General features: G+C 58.7%; 1 protein-coding gene across 3 annotated transcripts in view; it reads right to left on the bottom strand.

The window, feature by feature from the left end:
* Window positions 1–3012: 3012 nt before the first annotated feature.
* NCSTN (nicastrin) overlaps window positions 3013–11155 on the bottom strand; it is a 40294-nt gene continuing 32151 nt past the window's right edge. The window contains exons 13-17 of one of the 3 annotated variants that reach the window (XM_053966805.1): window positions 10258–10356; window positions 9276–9363; window positions 7888–8039; window positions 6033–6245; window positions 3013–3728 (exon numbers count right to left, since the gene is read on the bottom strand). In XM_053966805.1, the coding sequence (XP_053822780.1) occupies window positions 3606–3728; window positions 6033–6245; window positions 7888–8039; window positions 9276–9363; window positions 10258–10356 (675 nt within the window). In that variant the 3' untranslated portion in view covers window positions 3013–3605. Of the gene's footprint in view, window positions 3729–6032; window positions 6436–6478; window positions 6660–7887; window positions 8040–9275; window positions 9364–10257; window positions 10357–11155 lie in introns of those variants that run through there. The other 2 variants (XM_053966803.1, XM_053966804.1) reach the window with 2 other exon arrangements.

Here is an 11155-nt window from a genome sequence, read left to right as displayed (position 1 = left end):
CCCTCCCGGGACTGTCCCGGTTCAGCTCCAGGGAAACCATCGGGAAATCGGGAAACCCGCTGCAGTTCCAGGGGGATCCCAGCGCCCCCAGCCCGCGTTTGGGATCCTCCCGGAGCTCCCGGTCCCTTCGGGATCCTCCCGCCCTCCCCGGGCCGCGCTCGGGATCCCTCCCGCGCGTCCCGGACTTCTGGGTCCCCTGTCCCCATCCCCTGTCCCCGCTCTGTCCCGGCTCTGTTCCCGCTGTCCCCGCTCTGTCCCGGCTCTGTCCCCGCTGTCCCTGCTCTGTCCCTGCTCTGTCCCGCTCTGTCTCTGCTATGTCCCCGCTCTGTCCCGGCTCTGTTCCCGCTGTCCCTGCTCTGTCCCGGCTCTGTTCCCGCTGTCCCTGCTATGTCCCCGCTCTGTCCCCGCTCTGTCTCTGCTCTCTCCCCGCTCTGTCCCATTCTGTCCCCGCTCTATCCCCACTCTGTCCCCGCTCTGTCCCGGCTCTGTTCCCGCTGTCCTCGCTGTCCCCGCTGTCCCCGCTCTGTCCCGGCTCTGTCCCATTCTGTCCCCGCTCTATCCCCGCTCTGTCCCCGCTCTGTCTCTGCTCTGTCCCCGCTCTGTCCCGGCTCTCTCCCCGCTGTCCCCCCGCTGTCCCCGCTCTGTTTCCCCTCTGTCCCGGCTCTGTCCCGGCTCTGTCCCCGCTCTATTCCCGCTGTCCCCCCGCTGTCCCCGCTGTCTCCGCTGTCCCCGCTCTATCCCCGCTGTCCCCCCGCTGTCCCCGCTCTATCCCCGCTGTCCCCGCTCTGTCCCCGCTCTATCCCTGCTGTCCCCCCGCTGTCCCCGCTCTATCCCCGCTGTCCCCCCGCTGTCCCCGCTGTCCCCGCTCTGTCCCGGCTCTGTCCCCGCTCTGTCCCTGCTGTCCCCGCTCTGTGTCCGCTCTGTCCCTGCTGTCCCCGCTCTGTGTCCGCTCTGTCCTCCGCTCTGTCCCGGCTCTGTCCCCGCTCTGTCCCTGCTGTCCCCGCTCTGTGTCCGCTCTGTCCCCGCTCTGTCCCGGCTCTGTCCCCGCTGTCCCCGCTCTGTCCCGGCTCTGTCCCCGCTCTGTCCCGGCTCTGTCCCCCCGCTGTCCCCGCTGTCTCCGCTGTCCCCGCTCTATCCCCGCTGTCCCCCCGCTGTCCCCGCTGTCCCCGCTCGCTGCCATGGCGATGCTGGCGGTGCTGGCCCTGGCTCTGTCCCCGCCGCTGTCGCCAGCTGAGCCCCGCGTGTCGCCGCCCGCGGCTCCGGGGCCGTTCCGGGAGCAGCTGCGAGCGCGGCGGGCGCGGAGCCCGGGCAGGAGGGGCCGGAACGGGGACGGGGACAGGGACGGGGATGGGGACAGGGACAGGAGAGATGGGGACGGGGACAAGAGATGGGGACAGGAACGGGGACAAGGACAGGGATGGGGACAGGGACGGGAGAGAGGGACAGGGATGGGGACAAGGATGGGGACAGGGACAGGGGAGATGGGGACAGGGACGGGAGAGAGGGACAGGGATGGGGACAAGGATGGGGACAGGGACAGGGGAGATGGGGACAGGGACGGGAGAGAGGGACAGGGATGGGGATAAGGATGGGGACAGGGGAGATGGGGACAGGGACAGGGATGGGGACAAGGATGGGGACAGGGGAGATGGGGACAGGGACAGGAGAGGGGCACAGGGACAGCAGAGAGGGACAGGGACAGGGACAAGAGATGGGAACAGGGACAGTAGAGGGGGAATGCAAGGGGACAGAGTGGGGACAGAGCCCGGAGCGGCTCCCGGCGCAGCCACATCCTAAATCCTCATCCCCATCCCACATTCCCGAATCCCCTCCCCGCCACCCCGAAGGGATTTTTTGGGATCGCTCCCAGCTCCTCCCCATCCCAAATCCCACGCCCCAAATCCATATCCATCACCCCAAACCCCACACTCCCATCCCGAATCCCAAATCCCACGCCCCAATCCACATCCATCACCCCAAACCCCACACTCCCATCCCGAATCCCAAATCCCACACCCCAAATCCACATCCATCACCCCAAACCCCACACTCCCATCCTGAATCCCAAATCCCACAGCCCAAATCCACATCCATCACCCCAAACCCCACACTCCCATCCCGAACCCCCTCCCCGCCGCCCCGAGGGGATTTTTTGGGATCGTTCCCGGCGCGGCCGCAGCTGAGGCCGCCGGCTCTGGGCGCGATTCCAGCCGGGAATGAGCCGGGAGCGAGCAGAGCCGTCCCCGCCTGCCAGCGCTTCCCGCCGGGAATTCCGGGCGCTTTTCCCATCCCGGATGCTCCTGGAATGGGATCTGGGGGCTCCAGGCCGACCCCAAAACGGGGGCCGGGGTCGGGGCCGTGGATCCAGGGCCCAATCCCAGAGCTGGGATCCCTTTCCCGGGAAATTCCCTTCGGGATGGTCCTGGCTCAGCTTTTCCTCCTTTTCCCTGCCGGGATTCCCGCCGGGAATTGCCAGGAATGGGGGATTCCATCCAGGGATGTGCTCGGAGCCCAGAGATCCCAAAGATCCCACGGGCCTGGGAAGGTTCTGCCGGGATTTTGCTCATTCCCAGTCCCGGGAATTCCCAGGATTTCGCTCATTCCCAGTCGCGGTTCCAGGCCCAGGATCCTGAATTCCCGGCCCAATATCCCGAATTCCCGGCTCATTATCCCAAATTCCTGGCCCATTATCCCAAAGTCCCAGCTCAATAACCCAAATTTCTGGCTCATTATCCCAAATTCCTGGCCCATTATCCCAAATTCCCAGTTCAATATCCCAAATTCCTGGTTCATTATCCCAAATTCCGGCTCCTCTCCTGCCCTTTGTGTCCTTCCCACCAGTTTTCCCAAAGCTTTTCCATGAATTATTTGGGATCCAAATCTTGTCTCTTTCACCCACCTAATCCCAACCCCAAATCCCAAATTTCCCCAAATCCCAAATTTCCCTGATTCCCATTTTTTTTTTTTTTTTTTTGTGGCTCCAAAGAGGGAAAAACCTGGAAATAAGAAAGGTTCCTAGGGAATTCCATAGATTTATTTATAATATTTACAAATCCCAGGGAAAAAAGGGACTTTTCCCATCAGGACATTCCCAGACCCTCTGGAATTCCTCACAATTCCCAACCCCCCCTCCTTTATCCTTCCTTTATCTGGATTTTGGGAAAAGCTCCACCCTATGAAACTGGGAATTCCAGGAAAATTTTGGGAATTTGCCACTCAGGCAACCCAAAATTCTGGGAATTTTTCACTCAGGGCATCGAATCCAACCAGGGATTTTGGGAAATTCTCCCCAGGGCATTGATCTCACCTGGAATTCGGGAATTTCCCCTCCAGGGCATCGATCCTACCCAGAATTCTGGGAATTTCCCCCCAGGGCATGGATCCCACCCGGAATTCGGGAATTTCTCCCCCAGGACATGAATTCCACCCAGAATTTGGGAATTTCCCCCCAGGGTATGGATCCCACCCAGAATTCTGGGACTTCCTCCCCCAGGGCATGGATCCCATCTGGAATTCCAGGTTTCCCAGGAACACCTCTGGCATTCCCAGCGCTGGGAGCTCCGGGGGGGATTCCTGAGGCTTTCCCGGGAGCTTTTCCCGGATTTTCAGTATCCGGAGGGGCCGGGCGGGGCCGGGAGGCTGAAGAGCAGCGAGGCCTTGGAATTGATGAGGAAGGTGCAGAGCAGGGACAGGAGCAGCACCAGCACCCCCAGGGCCAGCGTCAGCAGCTGGAAAACGGGAATGGGGATTTGGGAATTGGGGATTTGGGAATTGGGGATTGGGGAATTGGGGATTGGGGATATTGGGGATTGGGGATATTTGGGATCTCCAGGGATTTCTGGGATGAGGATTTGGGATCCCTGGGATGAAGGAGCAGCACCAGCACCCCCAGGGCGAGTGTCAGCAGCTGGAAAACGGGAATGGGGATTTGGGAATTGGGGATTGGGGAATTGGGGATTGGGGATATTGGGGATTTGGGATATTGGGGATTGGGGATATTGGGGATCTCCAGGGATTTCTGGGATGAGGATTTGGGATCCCTGGGATGAAGGAGCAGCACCAGCACCCCAGGGCGAGCGTCAGCAGCTGGAAAACGGGAATGGGGATTTGGGACAATGGGGATTTGGGACATTGGGGATTTGGGATCACCCCAGGGTGCCCAGGGATCCCTGGGATGAGGATTTGGGATCTCCAGGGATCCCTGGGATGCAGGAGCAGCACCAGCACCCCCAGGGCCAGCGTCAGCAGCTGGAAAATGGGAATTGGGGATTTGGGAATTGGGGATTTGGGATCTGGGGATTTGGGATAATGGGGATATTGGGGAACTGAGATTTTGGGATTTGGGATTTGGAATATTGGGGATTTGGGAATTGGGATCAACCCAGGCTCCCTCCCTGTCCCCTCAGTGTCCCAATCCCTGTGTCCCCTGGGTGTCCCTGTGTCACCTCCCTGTGTCCCCATCCCTGTGTCCCTGTCCCTGTCCCCCAGGTGTCCCTGTGTCACCTCCCTGTGTCCCTGTCCCCTGGGTGTCCCTGGATGTCCCCATCCCCGTGTCCCCTGGATGTCCCAGTGTCCCCTTGGTGTCACCATCCGTGTCCCCTCGGTGTCCCTGTCCCCTGGGTGTCCCCTGGGTGTCCCTGTGTTTGTCCCATCCCTGTATCCCCCAGGTGTCCCCTAGACATCCCTTGAGTGTCCCATCCCTGTGTCCCTGTTCCCTGGATGTCCCTGTCCCATCCCTGTGTCCCCCGGCTGTCCCCTGAATGTCCCCTGGGTGTCCCTGTGTCTGTCCCATCCCTGTGTCCCCGGCTGTCCCCTGAATGTCCCCTGGGTGTCCCTGTGTCTGTCCCATCCCTGTGTCCCTGGATGTCCCCTGGGTGTCCCTGTGTCTGTCCAATCCCTGTGTCTGTCCAATCCCTGTGTCTGTCCAATCCCTGTGTCCCTGGATGTCCCCTGAATGTCCCCTGGGTGTCCCTGTGTCTGTCCCATCCCTGTGTCCCTGGATGTCCCCTGGATGTCCCCTGGGTGTCCCTGTGTCTGTCCAATCCCTGTGTCCCTGGATGTCCCCTGAATGTCCCCTGGGTGTCCCTGTGTCTGTCCCATCCCTGTGTCCCTGGATGTCCCCTGGGTGTCCCTGTGTTTGTCCAATCCCTGTGTCTGTCCCATCCCTGTGTCCCTGGATGTCCCCTGGGTGTCCCCTCAGTGTCCCTATGTCTGTCCCATCCCTGTGTCCCCCAGGTGTCCCCTGGGTGTCCCTGTGTCCCTGGATGTCCCCTGGGTGTCCCTGTGTCTGTCCCATCCCTGTGTCTGTCCAATCCCTGTGTCTGTCCCATCCCTGTGTCTGTCCCATCCCTGTGTCCCTGGATGTCCCCTGGATGTCCCCTGGGTGTCCCTGTGTCTGTCCCATCCCTGTGTCCCTGGATGTCCCCTGGGTGTCCCTGTGTCTGTCCCATCCCTGTGTCTGTCCCATCCCTGTGTCTGTCCCATCCCTGGGTCCCATCCCTGTGTCCCTGTCCCCCGGCTGTCCCCTGGGTGTCCCTGTGTCTGTCCCATCCCTGTGTCCCTGGATGTCCCCTGAATGTCCCCTGGGTGTCCCTGTGTCTGTCCCATCCCTGTGTCTGTCCCATCCCTGTGTCTGTCCCATCCTTGTGTCTGTCCCATCCCTGGGTCCCATCCCTGTGTCCCTGTCCCCCGGCTGTCCCCTGGGTGTCCCTGTGTCTGTCCCATCCCTGTGTCTGTCCAATCCCTGTGTCCCTGGATGTCCCCTGGATGTCCCCTGGGTGTCCCTGTGTCTGTCCCATCCCTGTGTCTGTCCCATCCCTGTGTCCCATCCCTGTGTCCCTGTCCCCCGGCTGTCCCCTGGGTGTCCCTGTGTCTGTCCCATCCCTGTGTCTGTCCAATCCCTGTGTCCCTGTATGTCCCCTGGATGTCCCCTGGGTGTCCCTGTGTCTGTCCCATCCCTGTGTCTATCCCATCCCTGTGTCCCATCAGTGTCCCTGTCCCCCGGCTGTCCCCTGGGTGTCCCCGGGTGTCACCTCCAGCTCCCTGCTGGCCACCAGGAAGACGCGGGCCCGGACGTCCTTCCAGCGGCTCTCGGTCCAGGTGGAGAATTCCCGCGAGTCCCAGCGGCGCAGCTCGAAGGCCGGGGAGAGCGCGGGGGACAGACGGACACCGGAGCGCACGCAGCCGGGAATTCGGGATGTGGAATTCCCATCCAGGGGGCCCTGCACCCACCAGTACTCATAGAGCTGGGAAACGGGAATGACACAGGGAAAATGGGAATGAGAGCTGGGAAAAATGGGAATGAGAGCTGGGAAAAATGGGAATGAGAGCTGGGGACAGTGCCGGGGACAGACGGACACCGGAGCGCACGCAGCCGGGAATTCGGGATGTGGAATTCCCATCCAGGGGGCCCTGCACCCACCAGTACTCATAGAGCTGGGAAACGGGAATGACACAGGGAAAAATGGGAATTACACATGGAATGACAGAGGGAAAAATGGGAATTACAGCTGGGAAAAACGGGAATGACAGCTGGGAAAAATGGGAAGTACAGCCGGGGACAGCGCAGGGGACAGATGGATACCGGAGCGCACGCAGCCGGGAATTTGGGACGTGGAATTGGGATCCAGGGGGCCCTGCACCCACCAGTACTCATAGAGCTGGGAATGACACCGGGAAAATGGGAATTACACAGGGAAAAATGGGAATGAGAGCTGGGAAAATGGGAATTAGAGCTGGAAAAAATGGGAATGAGAGCTGGGAAAATGGGAATTACACAGGGAAAAACCCGAATCCCATCTCAAATCCGAGATCACCTCGAGCTGGGCTCTGGGAGCTTTCCTGGGGTTCTGGCCCCAATCCCAATGCCGGGTTTGGGGTCACCTTGGGCAGCGTTCCCGGTGTTTTCCTGGGGGTCTGGCCCCAATCCCAATCCCAATCCCAATCCCAATGCCAGTGCCGGGTTTGGGGTCACCTCGGGCAGCGTTCCCAGCGTTTTCCCAGGATTCTGGCCCTGATCCCAATCCCAATCCCAAATCTCCAATCCCAGGTTTGAGGTCATCTTGGGCAGCGTTCCTGGCATTTTCCCGGGATTCTGGCCCTGATCCCAATCCCAATCCCAATCCCAATCTTAATGCCGGGTTTGGGGTCACCTCGGGCAGCGTTCCTGGCATTTTCCCGGGATTCTGGCCCTGATCCCAATCCCAATCCCAATCCCAATCCCAATCCCATTCCCAATCCCAATCCCGGGTTTGGGGTCACCTCGGGCAGCGTTCCCGGTGGTTTCCCGGGATTCTGGCCCCGATCCCAATCCCAATCCCAATGCCAGTGCCGGGTTTGGGGTCACCTCGGGCAGCGTTCCCGGCGTTTTCCCAGGATTCTGGCCCTGATCCCAATCCCAATCCCAAATCTCCAATCCCAGGTTTGAGGTCACCTTGGGCAGCATTCCCGGTGGTTTCCCGGGATTCTGGCCCTGATCCCAATCCCAATCCCAAATCTCCAATCCCAGGTTTGAGGTCACCTTGGGCAGCGTTCCCGGCGTTTTCCCGGGATTCTGGCACTGATCCCAATGTCAATCCCAATCCCAATCCCCAATCCCGGGTTTGGGGTCACCTCGGGCAGCGTTCCCGGCGTTTTCCCGGGATTCTGGCCCCGATCCCAATGTCAATCCCAATCCCAATCCCCAATCCCGGGTTTGGGGTCACCTCGGGCAGCGTTCCCGGCGTTTTCCCGGGATTCTGGCACTGATCCCAATGTCAATCCCAATCCCAATCCCCAATCCCGGGTTTGGGGTCACCTCGGGCAGCGTTCCCGGCGTTTTCCCGGGATTCTGGCACTGATCCCAATGTCAATCCCAATCCCAATCCCCAATCCCGGGTTTGGGGTCACCTCGGGCAGCGTTCCCGGCGTTTTCCCGGGATTCTGGCACTGCTCCCGGCTCAGGTTGACGCTGGCCCCGGTCAGGTTGCCCAGCACCGCCTGCAGCAGCTGCGTGGTGTTGGTGGGGCTGGACACGGCCACGTAGTGCTGCGGGAACGGGCCTGGAAAAACAGCGGGAACGGCGGGATTGGGAACGGGAACAGCGGGAAAAACAGCGGGATTGGGAACGGGAACAGCGGGAAAAATGGGAACAGCGGGATTGGGAACGGGAACAGCGGGAAAAACAGCGGGATTGGGAACGAGAACAGCGGGAGAAACAGTGGGATTGGGAACGGGAACAGCGGGAAAAATGGGAACAGCGGGATTGGGAACGGGAACAGTGGGAAAAATGGGAACAGCGGGATTGGGAACGGGAACAGCGGGAAAAACAGCGGGATTGGGAACGAGAACAGCGGGAAAAACAGTGGGATTGGGAACGGGAACAGCGGGAAAAACAGTGGGATTGGGAACGGGAACAGCGGGAAAAATGGGAACAGTGGGATTGGGAACGGGAACAGCGGGAAAAATGGGAACAGCGGGATTGGGAACGGGAACAGTGGGAAAAACAGCGGGAACGGAGGGATTGGGAATGGGAACAGCGGGAAAAACAAACAGCAGGAACGGTGGGATTGGGAACGGGAACAGCGGGAAAAACAGCGGGATTGGGAACGGGAACAGCGGGAAAAATGGGAAGAGCGGGATTGGGAATGGGAGCAGTGGGAAAACCAGCAGGAACAACGGGATTGGGAACGGGAACAATGGGATTGGGAATGGGAAAAACGGGATTGGGAACGGGAAAAATGGGAAAAAAACGGGGAAAATGGGATTGGGAACGAGAACAACGGGAACAATGGGATTGGGAATGGGAACAATGGGAAAAACGGGATTGGGAACGGGAACAATGGGATTGGGAATGGGATCAACAGGATCAGGAATAGGAAAAATGGGAAAAAATGGGAAAAACGGGATCAACTGGATTGGGAACGGGAAAAACGGGAACAATGGGATTTGGAATGCGAAAAGTGGGATTTGGAACAGGAATTCGCACAGGGGAATGGGAAAAACGGTATCGGGAACGGGAACAACGGGATTGGGAACAGGAATTCTGGCTAGGAAATAGGAAAAATGGGATTGGGAACGGGAATTCCAGCTGGGGAATGGGAATTACAGCTAGGAATCCCCACAGGAAAAACAGGAATTCCAGCTGGGAATTCCAGCAGGAAAAAGAGGAATTCCAGCTGGGAATCCCAGGAAGAAAATGGGAATCCCAGCTGGAAAAAAGAGGAATTTCAGCAGGAAAAAGAGGAATTCCGGCTGGGAATTCCAGCAGGAAAAGCGGGATCGGGGTCTCTGCTCACCCAGGATCCCCTTCTGGTCGGGTTTGATCAGGGACTGGAACCAGGAGTTGTTGGAGTTGAGCAGGAATCCGTAGAGCAGCCGCGCGACCTGCGGGAAACCCGGAATTCCCTCAGGGAATTTCCCTGGAATTCCCTCAGGGAAAAGGCACTGCAGGGATGGGAAAAACCCGGAATTCCCTCAGGGAATTTCCCTGGAATTCTCTCAGGCAAAAGGCACTGCAGGGATGGGAGGGGCTCCCAGGAAAGGAGATGGAATTCCGGGGAGACGGCGGGATGGGGGATTCCAGGAAAATTGGGAATTCCAGGAAAATTGGGGGTTTTGATTCCAGGAATCCCAGGAAAATTTGGGATCTTAATTCCAGGGATTTCAGGAAAATTTGGCATATTAATTCCAGGGATTTCAGGAAAACTGGGGATTCTAATTCCAGGATTTCAGGAGAATCGGGGATTCCAATCCCAGGGATTCCAATTCTGGGCATTCCAGGGAAAATGTGAGATCCTGATTCCAGGGATTTCAGGTAAATTGGGGATTCTATTTCCAGGATTTCAGGAGAATTGAGGATTCTAATTCCAGGAATCCCAGAAAAAACTGGGATCCTGATTCCAGGGATTTCAGGTAAATTGAAGATTCCAATCCCAGGGATTCCAATTCTGGGCATTCCAGGAAAACATGGGATCCTGATTCCAGGGATTTCAGGTCCAGGGATCCCAGGAAAATGTGGGATCCTGATTCCAGGGATTTCAGGTAAATTGGGGATTCTATTTCCAGGATTTCAGGAGAATTGGGGATTCTAATTCCAGGAATCCCAGAAAAATGTGGGATCCTGATTCCAGGGATTTCAGGTAAATGGGGGATTCCAATCCCAGGGATTCCAACCCTGGGGAATTCCAGGGAAACTGGGGACGCCAGGCCAAGTGTGGATTCCCACCGCAGCATTCCCAACATCCCAGCACCCCCAGCATTCCCAGCAGGAATTCCCACCGTTTTGGGATCCGCCTGGATGCTCTCGGCGGCGCCGGCAGCTCCCCCCGCCAGGGAGAACAGAGCCCGGGCCACCAGCGTGGCCACCTGGGCCAGGGCCTGGAAAACGGGAACAAATCCGGGAATTGTGGGAATTCTGGGAATTCCGGGATCAGCCTCCGGCCCGAGCTCCCCATCCCAAGGCTCCCGGATCCCTCCCGCCCGCATTCCCAGCTTTTCCCTCCTCTTCCCAAATCCCCTGGGGTTTATTCCCGCCCCTTTTCCAAGCTTTTCTCCCTCTCCCAATCCCAAATCCCTCCCAGCTCCTTCCCAACTTTTCCCACCTTTTCCCTTTCTCTCCTCTCAAATTCCCACTCCTGCCCAGCTCCTGAATCCCAGGAAACCCCCAGATCCCAAATGCCAAATCCCAGGAATCCCAGCTCCTGAATCCCAGGAATCCCCCAGATCCCAAATCCCAGGAATCCCCCAGATCCCAGGAAACCACTGGATCCCGAATCCTAAATCCCAGGTCCCAAACCCCAGGAATTCCCGGATCCCAAATCCCTGAAATCCCCTGGGTCCCAAATCCTGAACCCCAGGAATCCCAGATCCTGAATCCCTGGAATCCCCTGGATCCCAAATCCCTGGAATCCTCCATATTCCAAACCCCAGGAATTCCCGGACCCCAATCCCAGGAATTCCCGATCTCAAATCCCTGGAATCCCTGCTCCTGAATCCCAGGAATCCCCCAGATCCCAGGAACCCCGTGGATCCCAAATCCCAGGAATTCCCGGACCCCAATCCCAGGAATTCCTGGATCTCAAATCCCTGGAATCCCTGCTCCTGAATCCCAGGAATCCCCCAGATCCCAGGAACCCCGTGGATCCCAAATCCCAGGAATCCACTGGATCCCGAATCC

The sequence above is a fragment of the Vidua chalybeata genome, chromosome 29, assembly GCF_026979565.1.
Source record: "Vidua chalybeata isolate OUT-0048 chromosome 29, bVidCha1 merged haplotype, whole genome shotgun sequence".
Classification (NCBI taxonomy): Eukaryota; Metazoa; Chordata; class Aves; order Passeriformes; family Viduidae; genus Vidua; species Vidua chalybeata.
The sequence above is the reverse complement of the archived record's forward strand: the minus strand, read 5'-3'. Positions and strand labels throughout refer to the sequence as shown.